Below are 20284 nucleotides of genomic sequence, written 5' to 3' on the forward strand. Positions count from 1 at the left end.
AGACAATGTACTGTAGTTGGACTTATTGGATTTAACCCCTTCCCGACATATGACGTACATTTACGTCATATGTCGGTTGGGGGTGAATCAAGCCAGCTCACGGAGTGAGCTGGCTTGATAGAGAGCAGGTAATGGCTGTATATTACAGCCATGTCCCTGCTCTCACGGCCACGAGCGGCGAGTTCGCCGATCGCGGCCGTTTAACCCTTTAAGCACCGCGGGCAAAGCGCCCGCAGTGCTTAAATAGCTGATCGGACACTTCCGGTGGGCGGCTAGCTAGTATGGCCGCGTTTTAATTCGGCTCCTCCGTCCATCTTCCTAATCCATTACCATCCAGGCTTAAATCTGGGTCTGCACCCCCAGGGAACTAATACCCCAACTCCAGAGATCCTGGTGAATCGGACGGTGCTGAAATAGGAGAGGAGAGCCACACACAACCCCCGGAGTCTGCCTCCATCAGATTGAGGCCTGTGTGAACGCCTGCTCCGGCACTGGCGTGAGTGAGCTTCCCCACGCGACGGAGATCCGGCGGCACCAATATCTACAGCCGGGGTCTCGTGTTGCGAGAGGAGCGGCATCACTTCCCCTGGCATCCACCAACCTGTGACGACGGAGGTCGGGACACACTGCCGCGTGCTGAAGACGACGAGCGGAGTCCCCCTTGCTAAGCCGGAGCGCGACCTCCGGAAGCCAGTGCGGAGGAAGAACCGGACGAAAGGAGAGAGCGAGGACGACCTTAGACGACGCCCGGCTGGGTGAGTTACATCCCCTGGGTCCTCCGTGTGGCCGGCTGGTCGGTGGATCCCCCCCCTCTTTGGTGGCGTCCTGGAGCGCGGTGAGGCAATAACCCGACTGACATCCCCCCCTTTCCTCGTGGGACAGCGACGAGTTGAGAGCCGGGTGAGTTAGAGCCCTCAGCCCGGAGCCCCGTTATAATCCCTCACTCTATCTCCGTTGTGCCCCCCTGAGCCACCCTGCACACCGCTCAAAGTTATAATAGGGCTGAAACCCCGGCTACCTGACAGGGACCATCCTGAAATTGATTATCTGACAGTAACTACCTGGACACCTGTGCAAGTGAGAACTGCTTCTCAACCACCTCACACCTGAGCCACACATAACTCTGGACTGACTCCCAAAGTATATTCCTCAGGCTCCTACAAACGGGTGAAAAGCGCTGACAATTTGGTGTTGGTGGATAAGGGTACTATATGGTGCTATTGGGACAATAGCAAGGCTCTGGAACTAATATTGAAGAGACTCAATGTTAATGACCCCATTGCCTTGCTCTCTCATGAGGCTTTCTACCCTTTAAGTCATCTGGCTCACCTCCTGGATAACATAATATAAGCGGTGTATTAACTATATTTTGGAATTTCACCCAGTGCACCACTGTAAAGGACTGCAACACCATCCAGTAGATGCTTTGACATTGCTTACATCGCTTTTGTCTTCCTTATATGCAGCCCACAGTGAAGAGGAATATATTTTGTGCTGCGAAGATCCCAGTCAGGGAAACATAATATAAGACACTACCACCACCTGGTGGACGCTCTCTGGCTGTCCCTAACCCTTCTTCCCCCCCCCCCCCCCCCTTCTTGTTTATTTTTTTTTATTTTTTTTTTTTTTATTTTTTTTTTTTTTTTTCCTCTTATATATTACATATTTTCTGCATATGTGTCACTAAATACAAGGAACTGCCATTACCAGTAAGTGAGAGTTGAAAATATCCTATATTAGATAACAACTAACGTGACACACGATATACAATTAATAGTATTGCTATTTGTTTTTGTTGCCTCTGTGTGACCTTAGTTCTAAGTTTGCTGATATTGTATTGTTTACTGACAATTTATGATGTAATGCTTAGGTACAATTTTGGGTCCAAGTGTTGACATTGTCAGGGGAAGCTATCCTAAATACCTAGAACCAACAGGGAATCTTTAACGTGGTATGGACAGATATTTGGGGAAACCCAACCCAACTCTGTCAGATATGCCCCGTCGTCCCTCAACCCAAAAGTCGGTCGCTTCTAGCCAGTCATCCCCTCCCTCCACGTCAGGCTCTTCTAGAAAAGACGATAGGCCTGAACCATTACAGATTAACATTCCCTCACCAGCAGACAATGCTAAAGAAGTAATTACTATGCTGATGCCGTTAATCGATAAACGTTTTGAGGATCTCCATGCACGGCTAGATGCATCACTAGCCAAAATAGACAGTAACACTAGCAGAATTGTAGAACTCGAGCAACGCACAAGTAATACTGAGGACTCAATTTATTTGATGCAACAAGATCTCCAGGCTAAAACTTTATTAATTCAAAATATGACAGAAAAGCTGGATGATCTGGAGAATCGAAATAGGAGGTGTAATTTGCGTTTCATCGGCATACCAGAAACGATATCTGACTCTCAGCTAGCTGATTATGTGGGTAATCTTATCCCGAAAGCCCTGGGCCTGCATGATGACGTCTGCCCCCTTCAGATTGAGAGAGTGCATAGAATTGGTTCAAATGGGGGTGGGAGGGGAAGGGGAGGTGACCGTCCCAGACCAACAATTGCAAAATTCCTGGATTATAGGGAAAAAGAAAAAGTACTCCAAACATATAGGGCAAAACATGATCTCAGGATTGACGGGCAACGTATTTTAATTTTCCAAGATTTCTCTGCTCTGGTCTCACAAAAACGCAAGGCCTTTACTGAGGTGTGTAAACTGCTCATAGACAAGCAGATAAAATTTGCCTTGCTCTATCCTGCAAAATTGAGAGTCATTGAAAATGGACGCCCAGTTATCTTTACAGATCCAGACCAGGCAAAAGACCATTTCTCTAATGCCCAGCCGGCATCCCCGGCCCATTCTAATGCTAGCTCAAGAGATATATAATCTAAAATGTTGGTTCTTCGCTAAGAGTAGTGATTGAATTATTGGAATAAAGATAAGTCTATGATCCACTGTGAAGCTGTGGAGATTAATGGGGCCGATGCCCAGCCCTTGTTATGTGGGAATATTTAGATATGCCTTTAGACAGTTTGCTGGGCAGACGGCTGAGGTTATCATAGAGATCACAGCGGATCAATATTATTGCTTTTATGTTGTTTGGAGAAAGTTATGTTCATGATCCGTTGTTAAGCTGTGGAGATTATTGGGGCCGATGCCCAGCCCTTATTATGTGGGAATATTTGGATGTGCCCTCGGACGGTTTGCTGGGCGGGCGATGAAGGTCACCATAGAGATTACAATGGATCAATATTATTGCCTTTATGCTCAATCTTTGCTACTGCTAGTTTACCCTTTAAGGAAATCTTCTCATTTCCCCTTATTCGCTATTTTCTTGTTTACAACACTGGACCCACCGAGTCCTAGAATATGTTACTGAATATACTGTTACTATGGTTATATTGTAGGAGCACCCCTCACACCCGAATGGGGGGACCTCCAGAAAGTCGGGCGGAGCAAAACTGGCTCCAATGCCCAAATGTTATACTTAAATGTTTGAAATTAATAAGTGCTGCAGTACATTTGAAGTGTCAAATTTTCTATGCTCATTATTCACCTGGGATTACCTTCCAATGGGACCCTGGGGGGGAGTCTCGGGGCAAGGGGATTCCCTTAGAGAACATTGTTGAAAGGGTTTCTTCAAGGGGGGACTTTGCCCTCATACGACCACACCACACTATCCTAATCGTCAATCAATGTAATACAGATGGCTACCACACAACCAGATGATAGGTCCCAGAGAAACCAACCGCACCTTTCCTTATATTCATGGAATGTAGGAGGCCTCAATTCACCGATAAAAAGAAAAAAGGTCTTAACATTCCTTAAGAGACGACATCCAGCAATCATATTTTTACAGGAAACCCATTGGGTCTCTGGGGATCAATCCACCCTGAGAGCACCCTGGATAGCGGAATGCATTTCGGCCTCGTATAGATCTAAATCTAGGGGGGTGGCAATTCTTTTCCATAGAAATCTGAGGTATACCATACTAGGGACTGAGCTAGACCCAGAAGGACGCTATATAATCGTAGATGTGAACTTAGAGGGTACTAATTATACACTAGTCAATTTATATGCCCCAAATGTTGCCACTGGTGAATTTATTCGGAAAATCTCACACATTGTAGCTAGCAGACACTCCTATCCGCTAATAGTTGGTGGAGATTTTAACACAGTAGCCGACCCCACGATTGACAAATCTCCTCCGGTTTCAAGGGCCTCCTCCCCATGCTGGAAGAGTATTCAGGAATTGAAAGATACCCTACAAATTAATGACCCATGGAGATTATTAAATCAAACGGATCACTCCTACACACATCTATCTAGGGCCCACGGCTCCTTGTCAAGGATAGACTATATTCTTATATCTGATACTTTGTTAACAAGTTTGAAATCAGCAACATTGGGAGAGATAGTCATCTCGGACCACGCTCCTATAACCCTGGAATGGTGGTGTGGCACAATGAATCCGAGAGATCGGAGTTGGCGCTTCCCAGAATACCTGGCCAAATCTGAAGATTTCAAACGCTATCTGGCGTACCACTGGTCAAATTATTTGGACGAGAATATTGAGGCATGGGGTAACCCGGTGGTGTTCTGGGAGGCGTCAAAAGCAGTGATGCGTGGCCATATAATGAGCTATGTATCTAAGATACGCAGGGAAAACTCGGTGAAGTATAAGACGCTCCACACAGCGGCAACTAAAAGTTTTGAGGCATACAAAAATACCCCATCGGAACACAATATGGAGATATACATAAGAGATAGGGAACTATTAGAAGCGTTTTTAACTGCACAAGCACAGCAAAAATTGGATTATACGAAAAACTTATACTATAGATGGGGTAACAAAGGAGGTAGATTGCTAGCGCAAATGTCACGATCCTGGAAAGCACGCTCTCACATTGCGGCATTGAAGGATGCAGCATCTGGTAGAATTATAACCCACACAACAGATATATTGGCTAACTTTCAAAAATTTTACAAAGACCTCTATGACCCCATCCCTTCCAACCCTCACTTAAGCCACAAATTACTACAAGAAGCGAATCTCCCTAGCCTTACACAGGAACAAAGGGAATCACTAATGGGACAAATCACTGAGGATGAATTATCAGGGGTCATAAAATCTCTTAAAACACATAAAACCCCGGGTCCTGATGGTTTCACAGGTTTATACTATAAATTACTCAAAACAGATATCACTCCGACTCTCCTAGAATTATACAACACAATATACATAACTCAGCCAGATTACCAATCTTTCAATAAGGCATACACGACCCTGATCCCCAAACCGGGTAAAGACCCATTGTCAACAGACTCGTATAGACCAATAACCCTTTTGAATGTAGATTTCAAAATATTTACAAAAATTATAGCCAATAGATTACAGGCAATACTGCCGGATCTCCTTACCCACCACCAGTTAGGATTTGTTAAAAGGAAAATAGGGGGGGGGTTTCTGCGCTCTCTGAGGTGTTATGGAGTCGGCTGCGGGTTTCCAAAATAGAGGGAGGCCGCCCTCTTAAGGTTAATAGTACAGAAGGAGTTTTATGGAAACCTGCGCTCAGTGTGTGTCTATCTGAATGCACCAATGGTAACTGGCGAGTATAAAATGAAGGAGATCAGATAACAGATACTGTGAAAGAAAGGACAGTTTAATGAAGGGTGGCACAATAAACACTATATATCCTACGGTCTAAGGGTAGGTAGTATATAATAAATGGTAAGGGAAAGGGGGAGAAAATGTCCAAAAAAAGAGGGGGAGAAAAGCACCAAAAATTATGTGGTAACACCGCTGCACTTAAAGAAGTGTCTGCGGTCTGTACCGTAGCACTCAGGGTTTAAAGATACGATGAGTGTCACAAATAGAGTCTCAAAAAAAGTTCAGCAGTCTGAGCATTTAAATTAATGTCCAGGGGGGGGGGGGACGTGTCAGGGGATGAGTCACAAAAAGGAGGAATGCCGTTGGTGCTGCAGTGTCACCAGGGGCTGGCGTCCCTGCACCGCTGGTGGTGCACTAGCACATACCTCTAAACTTCAGGTCTCTCTCCGACCGTCCCACGTAGTGTCACTTGTGGTGCGCCTGCAGATCCCTGCAGGACGCTGTGTGATCCTCACGCCGCTTCCACACCGACAGCCGCTACTTCCGGTTTCCGTCTCTCAGTATCAGCCGGGAGCGCGGTGTCAGTGGAGCGTTGTGCGCTCAACTCCCTATGGTGGGGGAGGAGACTTGTGGTGCAATGATAGCTCCAACGCGTATCGACCTATGTCAGGTCTTCTTCAGGGAGTAAGTGGTAGCAGGAGGTAGTATCTCCTTTATATTGGGTTACGAGTGACCGTCCGGCAGCCATTTTGAGTGTGGGAAAATTGCCCTTACATGGCATAAATGGTCCGTTGTTTGTACAGGCAGGCTCGTGGCCATCTTGATTAAGGGAAAAAACGCCCTTACATGCTGTAAAAGGGAATAGAAATATAGAACTTGTTTTTTTATTTCATATTTGGGTTTGTGGACATCTATGCCGATGGGGGATATCTGCAGTATTATGGAAGGTGGACGGGGATTTGTATGAAGGGATCAAAAAGATATATAGAAGCCTCCGTAGGCCCAGAGGACAAAAAAATTTTTATTATAGTATAAAATAAAATAAAATAAGAGTAAAAAATAATAAAAATAAAAATAAAAATAACAATCAAATTAAAAAATGACAATAAAAAAGAAATGTGAAAACAGAACAAAAGATACACTGTCTACATGGTGCTTATGGATCTGACCTCATTATCGATGTTTAGGCCCCTTGGGGTCAGTGTTTTCAGTGTGTACATCCATTTAAGTTCCTCTTTGTTGATGGTCTTGATGTAATCACCCCCTCTCCAGTTTTTATTTACTAACTTGATCCCTATGATAGATAAATCTTTGGGACTGTTACCATGTCTTTCCTTAAAATGTTGTGACAGGCTATGTGTTTCTTTTCCGTTGATGATGTTCCTCATGTGTTCAGAAGACCGTGCTTTTAGTTTCCTAATGGTGCGGCCTACATATTGTAAGCCGCATGAGCATGTTGCCAGATATATCACGCCCGTGCTGTTGCAAGTGATATAGTCTCTGATTCTGAAAGACTCTCCTGTAACTGTAGATGTGAATGTCTCAACTTTTTTTGTGGATTTGCCTCCTTTAGTACAATATCTACATGTACCACAATGGTAGAAGCCCTTCTGTTGTGGAACAGTATTTCTTGTTTTTGCATGGTTGTTTGTGAGTTGTTGTTTCAGATCTGTGGATTTCCTGTATATTACTCTGGGTTTTGACGTCAGTATGTCCCCTAGTATTTCGTCTTCAAGCAGTAGATGCCAGTGTTTCTTAAGTATTCTCTCAAAATGATTCTTGTCATGATTATATTGTGTGATGAAGGACAACTTGTATCCTTCTGTTTTGTCTGTTTTATCCTGTTGTCTCAGTAATGTGTTTCTGTCCACCTGCTCTACCTTGGTGTATGCTTGGTCAATTTTTTCTTTGTCGTATCCCTTTTCTAGGAATTGTTTACTGAGTTGTGTTGCCTGGGTCCTGTAGTCTGTGATATCTGTACAGTTACGCCTAACTCTTTGGAACTGACTAAGGGGTATGCTGGATAACCAGTTGGGATGATGCCCACTGCTGGATAAGATGTAGCTATTAACATCTACTGGTTTATGGAACACTTTTGTATTGATTTGCTGATTTTGAATGAAAACGGTGATGTCTAAAAAATTGATTTCTGTTTTACTGTATTGTGTAGTAAAAATGAGGTTATTGTCATTGGTGTTGAGTTTAGCTGTGAACTCTATGAGTTTTTCTTCTGACCCCTGCCATATAAAGATAATGTCATCTATATAGCGACGCCATAGCACCAGATTCGCCCCGAGTTCCTCATTTGACCAGATGTTCCTGTCCTCCCAGGCACTCATAAAGAGGTTTGCGAAACTCGGCGCGAATCTGGTGCCCATGGCGGTTCCCGTTGTCTGTCTGTAGTAAATGTCATTAAACCAAAGATAATTGTGTTCCAAGATATGTTGTATGCAGTTGATTATGAATAGTGCCTGTTCTTGTGGTAGTGAGTCATCTTGTTGTAGATAGTGGTGTACTGCTTCCAATCCTTGGTCGTGTGCTATAACTGAATATAGTGATGTTATGTCACTTGTGCATAACCAAAAAGAATCTTCCCATGTTATTTCTTCAAGTGTCCTAAGGATGTCTGTCGTGTCTTTAATGTATGACTTTTGTGTGTGTACGTAGGGTTGGAGGAAGTGATCAATGTATTGGGACAAGTTGGAAGTGAGTGAGTTAATACCTGAAACTATGGGGCGTCCGGGTGGGTTTTGAGTGTTCTTATGTATCTTAGGTAGATAGTAAAAAACTGGGATGGTGGGATTGGTGTTGTCTAGAAACAAATGTTCCTTGTCTTTCAGGATACCTATGTCCTTACCCTCTTTGAGAAGTGTTCTAAGTTCTTTTTGGTAAGCTGTTGTCGGGTTGGTTGGAAGTGTCTCATATGTGTTGCGGTCTGAGAGAATGCGTGTGCATTCTGTGTTGTAATCGTCTGTGTTTAGTATGACTATGCCCCCTCCCTTGTCCGCTGGTTTTATGTGATATCCCTGTTGTTCTTGAGTTCTTTCAGTATAGTCAGTTCTGATTTGGAGAGATTCAAAGGTACTCTGTGTTGGTTAAGTTTTAATTTTTCTAGGTCTTTTGTGACTAGGGTTTCAAAGGTGTCTACCAAATGACCCCTCATATGTTGGGGGTAAAAACTGGATCTAGGTCTAAGGTCAGAATGTCTGTACGGGTCTTCTGTAGTTTCTGTCCTGTGGTAAGGGAGGGGTCGGTGGTGATACTTGGCTAGTGCTAATTTTCTTGTAAACTTATGTAGGTCCATGTAAGTCTGGAATTTGTTAAGTCGAGCTGTAGGTGCGAACTTAAGTCCCTTGTTGAGGAGTGTGATGTGTTTATCATCTAATGTTAATCTGCTGAGATTAAAAATCCCAGAGTCGTCTGTTTTGTTTTTTTCGGTAGTTTGTCTGTCTCGTGTGTCTGATTTCTTTTTGTGTTTGGTTCTCCCTCCTCTGCATCCTCTTCTAGTGTTGTTAACTTCCTTTTGTTTGTTCGACCTGTTTTTATTTCTGGTGTTGATGTGACTGTTTGTGTTGTTGTTATGTGCAGAGTTGGTGTGGTTGTTGTGTGTTGTGTCGGGTGGTTGCAGGACTCTAGTCCTGCTCCCTGGTCTAAAAAATTCTTCTCTACACATGGTGTCACCGTTTCTGTGGGTTTCTGTTGGATTTCTTGTCTAAATGTGATAAATGATGAGGTAGTGCCTGTTTCCAACGAGTGTCTCGCTAGTTGTTCGTATGGTTGTGAAATTTCTTCTATGCTATATGTCGAGAATGATGTATCGATACTGTCCTCCAGTATCTCAAGAGTGTGATCACTTGAATTGCTGATGTGTGTACTATCTGACGTCTCACCTAGATGTTCAGTTGTTGCGAGGTCTAATAGGGGTTTGTTGGTTTTGGTGTGAAGTTGGGTCATATACTGTTGGTATGTCAGCTTCAAACGTTTGTAAATGGGAGTGGTCGTCTTCGGTGGTTGTTTTTTTGCTCTAATGTCTGCACTCTTGGTTTTTTGTCTGTGTTCTCTAGTAGTTTTGTTCTTCGATTTCTTGCCTACTTTATCTCTTAAGATTTTGTCTTTTTTGGTGTTGATAATGGTGTTCTCATTTCGCATCAATCTCTGTTGCGAGAGAGCTTCTAATTTTAAAAATTCTGGGTTGTCTCTGAATTCGTCTAGGTTGCTGTTGAGTTTGGTAATCTCCTCATTGATCGTCCTAAGTTCAGAAGTATGTGTGTCAATGATGAGCTGTGTAAGCTTGGTCGAGCATTCATGAATGATATTCTCCCATTTGCACATGAAATGATTGTCTTCTAAATGATGTGTGGGTAGTTTTTTTATTTTCAAACCCTTAGGTATTAGGTTGTTTGTGATATACCACTGTAGTGTCTTGGCATCCCACCATACTTTGGATTCTTTGATTATCAATTTCTCTAGTGTGAGGAAAGTGTCGCAGAACTTGGTGCCGTGATGATGTGCTGCAGCAGTACTGTCTAGCTCGCTGAAGACATGTGCCGCCCGTGTGTCCCTATCTAGTCTAATGTCTAGGATCCCCATATAGAGGTCGCAAACAAACCCAGGCCTGTAATATTAATAGGAAAATAGGGGGGGGGGTTTCTGCGCTCTCTGAGGTGTTATGGAGTCGGCTGCGGGTTTCCAAAATAGAGGGAGGCCGCCCTCTTAAGGTTAATAGTACAGAAGGAGTTTTATGGAAACCTGCGCTCAGTGTGTGTCTATCTGAATGCACCAATGGTAACTGGCGAGTATAAAATGAAGGAGATCAGATAACAGATACTGTGAAAGAAAGGACAGTTTAATGAAGGGTGGCACAATAAACACTATATATCCTACGGTCTAAGGGTAGGTAGTATATAATAAATGGTAAGGGAAAGGGGGAGAAAATGTCCAAAAAAAGAGGGGGAGAAAAGCACCAAAAATTATGTGGTAACACCGCTGCACTTAAAGAAGTGTCTGCGGTCTGTACCGTAGCACTCAGGGTTTAAAGATACGATGAGTGTCACAAATAGAGTCTCAAAAAAAGTTCAGCAGTCTGAGCATTTAAATTAATGTCCAGGGGGGGGGGGGACGTGTCAGGGGATGAGTCACAAAAAGGAGGAATGCCGTTGGTGCTGCAGTGTCACCAGGGGCTGGCGTCCCTGCACCGCTGGTGGTGCACTAGCACATACCTCTAAACTTCAGGTCTCTCTCCGACCGTCTCACGTAGTGTCACTTGTGGTGCGCCTGCAGATCCCTGCAGGACGCTGTGTGATCCTCACGCCGCTTCCACACCGACAGCCGCTACTTCCGGTTTCCGTCTCTCAGTATCAGCCGGGAGCGCGGTGTCAGTGGAGCGTTGTGCGCTCAACTCCCTATGGTGGGGGAGGAGACTTGTGGTGCAATGATAGCTCCAACGCGTATCGACCTATGTCAGGTCTTCTTCAGGGAGTAAGTGGTAGCAGGAGGTAGTATCTCCTTTATATTGGGTTACGAGTGACCGTCCGGCAGCCATTTTGAGTGTGGGAAAATTGCCCTTACATGGCATAAATGGTCCGTTGTTTGTACAGGCAGGCTCGTGGCCATCTTGATTAAGGGAAAAACGCCCTTACATGCTGTAAAAGGGAATAGAAATATAGAACTTGTTTTTTTATTTCATATTTGGGTTTGTGGACATCTATGCCGATGGGGGATATCTGCAGTATTATGGAAGGTGGACGGGGATTTGTATGAAGGGATCAAAAAGATATATAGAAGCCTCCGTAGGCCCAGAGGACAAAAAAAATTTTATTATAGTATAAAATAAAATAAAATAAGAGTAAAAAATAATAAAAATAAAAATAAAAATAACAATCAAATTAAAAAATGACAATAAAAAAGAAATGTGAAAACAGAACAAAAGATACACTGTCTACATGGTGCTTATGGATCTGACCTCATTATCGATGTTTAGGCCCCTTGGGGTCAGTGTTTTCAGTGTGTACATCCATTTAAGTTCCTCTTTGTTGATGGTCTTGATGTAATCACCCCCTCTCCAGTTTTTATTTACTAACTTGATCCCTATGATAGATAAATCTTTGGGACTGTTACCATGTCTTTCCTTAAAATGTTGTGACAGGCTATGTGTTTCTTTTCCGTTGATGATGTTCCTCATGTGTTCAGAAGACCGTGCTTTTAGTTTCCTAATGGTGCGGCCTACATATTGTAAGCCGCATGAGCATGTTGCCAGATATATCACGCCCGTGCTGTTGCAAGTGATATAGTCTCTGATTCTGAAAGACTCTCCTGTAACTGACTCTCCTGTAACTGTAGATTGGAACACAATTATCTTTGGTTTAATGACATTTACTACAGACAGACAACGGGAACCGCCATGGGCACCAGATTCGCGCCGAGTTTCGCAAACCTCTTTATGAGTGCCTGGGAGGACAGGAACATCTGGTCAAATGAGGAACTCGGGGCGAATCTGGTGCTATGGCGTCGCTATATAGATGACATTATCTTTATATGGCAGGGGTCAGAAGAAAAACTCATAGAGTTCACAGCTAAACTCAACACCAATGACAATAACCTCATTTTTACTACACAATACAGTAAAACAGAAATCAATTTTTTAGACATCACCGTTTTCATTCAAAATCAGCAAATCAATACAAAAGTGTTCCATAAACCAGTAGATGTTAATAGCTACATCTTATCCAGCAGTGGGCATCATCCCAACTGGTTATCCAGCATACCCCTTAGTCAGTTCCAAAGAGTTAGGCGTAACTGTACAGATATCACAGACTACAGGACCCAGGCAACACAACTCAGTAAACAATTCCTAGAAAAGGGATACGACAAAGAAAAAATTGACCAAGCATACACCAAGGTAGAGCAGGTGGACAGAAACACATTACTGAGACAACAGGATAAAACAGACAAAACAGAAGGATACAAGTTGTCCTTCATCACACAATATAATCATGACAAGAATCATTTTGAGAGAATACTTAAGAAACACTGGCATCTACTGCTTGAAGACGAAATACTAGGGGACATACTGACGTCAAAACCCAAAGTAATATACAGGAAATCCACAGATCTGAAACAACAACTCACAAACAACCATGCAAAAACAAGAAATACTGTTCCACAACAGAAGGGCTTCTACCATTGTGGTACATGTAGATATTGTACTAAAGGAGGCAAATCCACAAAAAAAGTTGAGACATTCACATCTACAGTTACAGGAGAGTCTTTCAGAATCAGAGACTATATCACTTGCAACAGCACGGGCGTGATATATCTGGCAACATGCTCATGCGGCTTACAATATGTAGGCCGCACCATTAGGAAACTAAAAGCACGGTCTTCTGAACACATGAGGAACATCATCAACGGAAAAGAAACACATAGCCTGTCACAACATTTTAAGGAAAGACATGGTAACAGTCCCAAAGATTTATCTATCATAGGGATCAAGTTAGTAAATAAAAACTGGAGAGGGGGTGATTACATCAAGACCATCAACAAAGAGGAACTTAAATGGATGTACACACTGAAAACACTGACCCCAAGGGGCCTAAACATCGATAATGAGGTCAGATCCATAAGCACCATGTAGACAGTGTATCTTTTGTTCTGTTTTCACATTTCTTTTTTATTGTCATTTTTTAATTTGATTGTTATTTTTATTTTTATTTTTATTATTTTTTACTCTTATTTTATTTTATTTTATACTATAATAAAATTTTTTTTGTCCTCTGGGCCTACGGAGGCTTCTATATATCTTTTTGATCCCTTCATACAAATCCCCGTCCACCTTCCATAATACTGCAGATATCCCCCATCGGCATAGATGTCCACAAACCCAAATATGAAATAAAAAAACAAGTTCTATATTTCTATTCCCTTTTACAGCATGTAAGGGCGTTTTTCCCTTAATCAAGATGGCCACGAGCCTGCCTGTACAAACAACGGACCATTTATGCCATGTAAGGGCAATTTTCCCACACTCAAAATGGCTGCCGGACGGTCACTCGTAACCCAATATAAAGGAGATACTACCTCCTGCTACCACTTACTCCCTGAAGAAGACCTGACATAGGTCGATACGCGTTGGAGCTATCATTGCACCACAAGTCTCCTCCCCCACCATAGGGAGTTGAGCGCACAACGCTCCACTGACACCGCGCTCCCGGCTGATACTGAGAGACGGAAACCGGAAGTAGCGGCTGTCGGTGTGGAAGCGGCGTGAGGATCACACAGCGTCCTGCAGGGATCTGCAGGCGCACCACAAGTGACACTACGTGGGACGGTCGGAGAGAGACCTGAAGTTTAGAGGTATGTGCTAGTGCACCACCAGCGGTGCAGGGACGCCAGCCCCTGGTGACACTGCAGCACCAACGGCATTCCTCCTTTTTGTGACTCATCCCCTGACACGTCCCCCCCCCCCCTGGACATTAATTTAAATGCTCAGACTGCTGAACTTTTTTTGAGACTCTATTTGTGACACTCATCGTATCTTTAAACCCTGAGTGCTACGGTACAGACCGCAGACACTTCTTTAAGTGCAGCGGTGTTACCACATAATTTTTGGTGCTTTTCTCCCCCTCTTTTTTTGGACATTTTCTCCCCCTTTCCCTTACCATTTATTATATACTACCTACCCTTAGACCGTAGGATATATAGTGTTTATTGTGCCACCCTTCATTAAACTGTCCTTTCTTTCACAGTATCTGTTATCTGATCTCCTTCATTTTATACTCGCCAGTTACCATTGGTGCATTCAGATAGACACACACTGAGCGCAGGTTTCCATAAAACTCCTTCTGTAGGATTTGTTAAAGAACGACATTCTGTAAAAGCAATACGTACCGCCATAGCAGCAACAATAGCGGCAAAAAGGAATCCGAGGGGTAGCTATGCGCTCCTGAGTCTTGACACACAGAAGGCTTTTGACACTGTGTCTTGGTCTCACCTTTTTCAGGTACTCCAAGTTAGAGGATTCGATTCAGATTTTATTAAACTCATCCGATATCTTTACAAAGAACCAGTTACCTCGCTCTTAATTAATGGAACCAGGGGAGACCCCGTACAAATGTATAGAGGTACAAGACAGGGATGCCCCCTATCCCCACTTCTTTTTAATCTATCATTAGACCCCCTGCTCAGAATATTACAAGCATCCCCAGCATTTGAAGGAATTATGATAGGAAATGTAGAGGTAAGATTATCGGCATTTGCGGATGACTTACTACTTTATATTGCTAACCCGGGCTCCTCTCTCCCAAATATATTGAATATATTACATGATTATGGGACAATATCAGGTTTCGAAATAAATCTAAATAAATCAGTAGGAATGTGCTTGACTGATAAGGTGACATGCCCTACTCAGTGTACTCACCTACCCATAAAGTGGGCAAGGGACCATATTATATATTTGGGTATAAAGTTACCCAAAAATCCGTCTAACCTATACCACTTTAATATAGAAAGAGCTATTTCAGAAATAGCGATGGAGCTGGACAAGTGGAAAGCTCTGTCCCTATCCTATCTGGGAAGGGCAAACCTTATTAAAATGACGACGTTCCCCCGCCTCCTCTACTTGTTACAGTCTCTTCCAATCCTTATAAGTAACTCGGACCTTAATAGGATTAATGCCCTTTTTAGGGGCTTCATATGGAGGGGAAAAAAACCCTGTATTGCGCTTATCAAGTTACAGCAGCCAAAGTTCAATGGGGGCATTAATCTCCCCCACATACTGACTTATAATCATGCTGCGGTAATGAGGCATCTGAGAGACTGGCTACAAAACACTGAATATTACACGAACACAATGCTAGAACGACAGTTCCTCTTAGAGGGCAATCTAATATCCTTCCTCCATAAATTTGAAGCTGAAGTAGCCCCACAGATTAAAGATAACCCGCTCTTGTGGTCAGTTTATCGCTTTTGGCATAAAGTTAGAGGCAGCAAAAACTTGAATTCCCACAAATCCCTCTTTGTGACATTCCTAGATGAGGAAAGGTTCCAGCATGGGGAGGCCGCCTTTCCATTCACATTATTCTATCGTGAGGGTATTACTGACTTGGGGAGTATATCGGATCCCTCTGACAAAAAGATACTCACGTTTCAACAGGCTAGTCAAAAATTTCCCATTTTGCAGGGATATCCTCTGGCATACTTCCAGATGCGCCACTTCGCCAAAACTATGACTGAAAATTTCTCAGATAAGGATTGGTACAGTGATTTGGAATGCATGCTTAGAGCTGCACCAGCTAGTAAAAAAGCAATTTCAATACATTATAATTACCTTAGACCGATTATAGACCACTCAAAGATCCGAACAGGAATGAGCCAGTGGCAACATGATTTCCCAGATCTCTCTAGTGAAGACCTACTCAAGAATTTAGCCGAGTCATGTAAATTACTACCGGCAGCCCAATATCAAGAATTATTCATGAACTTGCATCATAGAACGTATTATTCACCTCATCGTCAAGTGCTGGCGGGCATGCCCTCATCGGGTAATTGTCCAAGGTGCGGAGCAACAGATGCTCGTTTGCTTCATTGTATTTGGTCATGCCCTCTTGTACGCAGATTCTGGTTGCAGGTCCGTGAATACACACTAGAGAACTTACTTAACTACCTGCCCTTAAACGCAGAATGGGCAGTATTTGGGATGATTCCGAAGTCTCAGAGAGTAGCAAAGGGATGCAGGAAACTTGCACTGGCTATTCAAGCGGCAGCATGTAAAACTATTTTACAGGGATGGATTTCCCCACAGACCCCATCACTAGCTCTCTTTAAAACTAAACTTCACCACATTTTCCAAATGGACTGGCTAGAAACAACATTAGACAAAGAGAAACGCACCTTAAGATTTTTCGAAACATGGGAGACTTATGTGACTACTTTACCCTTGGACTATCAAAAACGTATTGAGGCTACTTTTAAAAATACAGAATGGTATGAGCTGAGGCGTTTAGGAGGTGACCTTCCCTTTACTACTGACGGTTAGATGTGGAAATTGATTTGCCCTCTTTTCTCCCTTGCCCTTGGTGCTCCGGGACTCCCTCCCCCCCCCCCCCCCTCCCTTCTCTCCCTGACACATTCCCCCCCTCCAGAATCTCACAAACGCTTGATACCCAGGCTGAATTAAAAAATGACACCTCATACAATTCAAAATGTACACTTTATTTGATGGATAATTGTTCATGCTCGTCATAAGTTCAATGTATGCAAAATGTTCCCTCATATCTTTGTCATGCTATTTCATTTTACTAACAGACTCTGTTATATCATCAAAAGCATAAACATTTTTGTAATTGTACTGCAGTGCTTTAATAAAAAAAAAGTTTATAAAAAAAAAAAAATAGCTGATCGGAGGGGGGGCGCCCCCCTCCGGCGCCGATCGGGGCCCCCCGCAGCGCGATCGGAGGGTGCCGATCGGTTGCCATGGTAGCCAGGGGTCTAATGTAGACCCCTGTGCTGTCCGTGTATTCATACCTATTACATCCTGCCTCAGGCAGGATGTAATAGGAAGTGAAAAAAATCACTACGTTCAGCCATAGAGCTCTATGGCTGAACCTAGTACAGGCGATCGCGCCCCCTAGTGGTCAAGTACACTAGGGGGCCTTGTAGTAAAAGTAAAAAAAAAAAATAAATAAAGTTTAAAAATAAAAAAAAAAAAATAAAATATTAAAAGTTCAAATCACCCCCCTTTCCCCATTTCCCAAATAAAAATAAATAAATAATAAAAAAAATAAACATATTTGGTATCGCCGCGTTCCTAAAAGTCCGATCTATTAAAATATAACATTAGTTATCCCGCACGGTTAAAGGCGTAAACGGAAAATAATCCCCAACGCCAAAACTACGCTTTTTGGTCGCATCGCCTACCCAAAAAAAAATAGCTAAAAGAGATCAGAAAGTCGCCCATATCCCATAATGGTATTAATTAAAAAGTACACTTCAGCCCGCAAAAAATGAGCCCTCACCCAGGTCCGTAGGTGGAAAAATAAAAAAGTTATAAGCCGCAGAACATGGCGACGCGACGCAAATTCGAAAAACCGTAACATTTTCTATTTTTTTTTTTAGTGGTAAAATGTAACGAAAACTATATAAGTTTGGTATCACCAGAATCGTAACGACCCATAGAATAAAGATAACCCATCATTTTAAACGAACTATGAACTCCAAAAAAACCGTAACCAGCGCAAAATTGTGGAATTGCGTTTTTTTTTTTTTTTACCCCACATTGAATTATTTCCTGATTCCCCAGAATATTATACGGTATAGTAAATGGTACCATTAGAAAGTACAACTTGTCCCGCAAAAAAAAAGCCCTCATGTGTCTATATAGCCGGAAAATTAAAAAAGTTACGCTTATTTAAACACAAGGAGGAAAAAAAAAAAAAATTACCTTAAAAGGCAATGTCGGGAAGGGGTTAAACAATTTCACTGAAATTTTTTGTCCATTCTCCTGAGTTTGTGAGTAAATTGCTTATTGCCATTTGCCCCCATACAGTACCAGATTTTCAGTCCATCCAACCAACTAGTTGGATGGTTGGAGGAAAGTTGGCCTGATGTGTGGCCAGCATAATACGATGACATAAGTTGTGAGACGTTAAGCAATTTCCGTGTACTGTACTCTTTACGAAATGCCTCAGTGTTGCCTAACGATTGGTTGTACATCCACCGGTTTTCTGAAGAAAATACATATAATAAGATCATTATCAAATATATATCATTAAGATATTACATGTAACCATAGAATAAAAACAGTAATACAGTATGTATAATTGATTAATTAAAGAAATAGTCTTTGCTCTGTATCTTCAGTCTGGCACCGTACTTTTATCAGTGCTGGTAAGGCCGCTTAATTATTTATTGGCGATACATTGTAACAATTGAGTCCCTTGTGCTTTGAAAACAATTATATATCAGCCACGCAGGGATGATAGCAAAGCAGGGCCGGTGCAAGGCACCAGAGCGCCCCAGGCAAGTCGGGGTGGGGGCGCCCCGGTGTCTGCCGCCCAGGTACCTGTCCTGTGGCGCTGTAAAGCTGGCGGCAGCGGGGGGTCCCTGCAGTCAATAAGAAATAACGAGTGCTATCCGCCGGGCTATGCGGAAGCGCTTCTGTTTTGGAAACACTGGCCGCACGGCGCACGCTGATTGGCTGAATCTCAGCCAATCAGCGTGCGCCCAGTGTTTCCAAAACAGAAGCGCTTCCGCATAGCCCGGCGGATAGCGCTCGTTATTTCTTATTGACTGCAGGGACCCCCCGCCGCCGCCAGCTTTTACGCACATATATACGCCGCAGGACAGGTACCCGGGCGGCAAGGGGGGGGCGAAATACCGCCCTCCAGTGGCCGGCGCCCTAGGCAAATGCCTAGATTTGCCTAGTGGTGGCGCCGGCCCTGTAGCAAAGTCACAGGGGGAAATTTACTAAGATCGGAGTTCTAGTTCACATGGGATATTGCTGTGGGCAACCAATCAGATACTATTATCTTCTAGAAAGTACTAAATATATAAGAAGTAGATTCTGATTGGTTGCCTATAGCAACATACCATGTGAAATAGAAACTCCCACCTTAGTCAATTTCTCCCACAGCATCTTAATTGCAGATAAAGCTGATTTCTCAAATATTGATGTTATATGTTGCCAGTGTCACTATCTAGCAGAGCTCGGAGTACCAGAGATACAGCAGAGCACAGCACAGCCACACAGAAGCATGCATGAGTGGGAAAGGGTGCATAGTCCCAGTCTCACTACCTTCTCTTCTATACAAATAAAATCCCGCAAGAATTCTTGCCATTCGACCTTGCAGTAGGATCTGAGTCTAATAGGAACACCTTTGCCGCAACTCTGGTGGACTCCGTATATGCTTTACGGAGCGGTTCTAATTCCTTGGGATCCGAACCAGGAGGCACTAGCGAGAGATGGAATTCTGCAGGACAGTGTAATGGTTAGCATTACTGCCTCACAGCACTGAGGTCATGGGTTCGATTCCCACCATGGCCCTAACTGTGTGGAGTTTGTATGATCTCTCCGTACTTGCTGGGTTTTCTCCAGATGCTCTGGATTCTTACCACAATCCAAACATATACTGGTAGATTAATTGGCCCCCAACAAAATTAGCCCTAGAATGAATGTGTGTGCGTGTGTACATGTGGTAGGGAATATAGATTGTAAGGTCCACTGGGGCAGGGACTGATGTGAATGGTCAAATATTCTCTGTAAAGCGCTGCGGAATATATATGCGCTATATAAGAAACTGTTAATAAATACAAAAAATAAAATTACTACATGGGGGCAGGAGAAGCGGGGAAATTCATTGCACACATGTGCAGAGCGGATTTATCCAATTACAGCACGGGAAAATACCCTGTTGACACTATTGCATGGGATGCCGCTGTCAGCTGTGTTGCCTCTGGTAAGTGGGTAAATCTAATTTATGAGTCCGTGGACATATAATCAGAACATCCACAGCAACCGCAAAGTAGATAAGTAGATGAGAGTCCCTATGGGAAGCATTGGCACGTCAGGACAGGACTGCATTGGAAAGGTGCAGTATGAAAATGAGGAGGAGGCACTGAATGCAATGTGTGAATTTGTGTATTATATATATGTAAAATCACTTACGTTTTTGCATA

General features: G+C 43.2%; 1 protein-coding gene across 1 annotated transcript in view; it reads left to right on the forward strand.

Annotated features, from left to right (window-relative positions):
* Positions 1-20284, forward strand: part of RP1 (RP1 axonemal microtubule associated) — a 221106-nt gene that overhangs the window by 174369 nt on the left and 26453 nt on the right. Inside the window, exon 27 of the mRNA XM_083145115.1 lies at positions 18383-18411. Coding sequence (XP_083001241.1) covers positions 18383-18411 — 29 coding nt within the window. The remainder of the gene's footprint in view (positions 1-18382; positions 18412-20284) is intronic.

Source organism: Crinia signifera, chromosome 5, assembly GCF_055691185.1.
Source record: "Crinia signifera chromosome 5, ASM5569118v1, whole genome shotgun sequence".
Taxonomy (NCBI): Eukaryota; Metazoa; Chordata; class Amphibia; order Anura; family Myobatrachidae; genus Crinia; species Crinia signifera.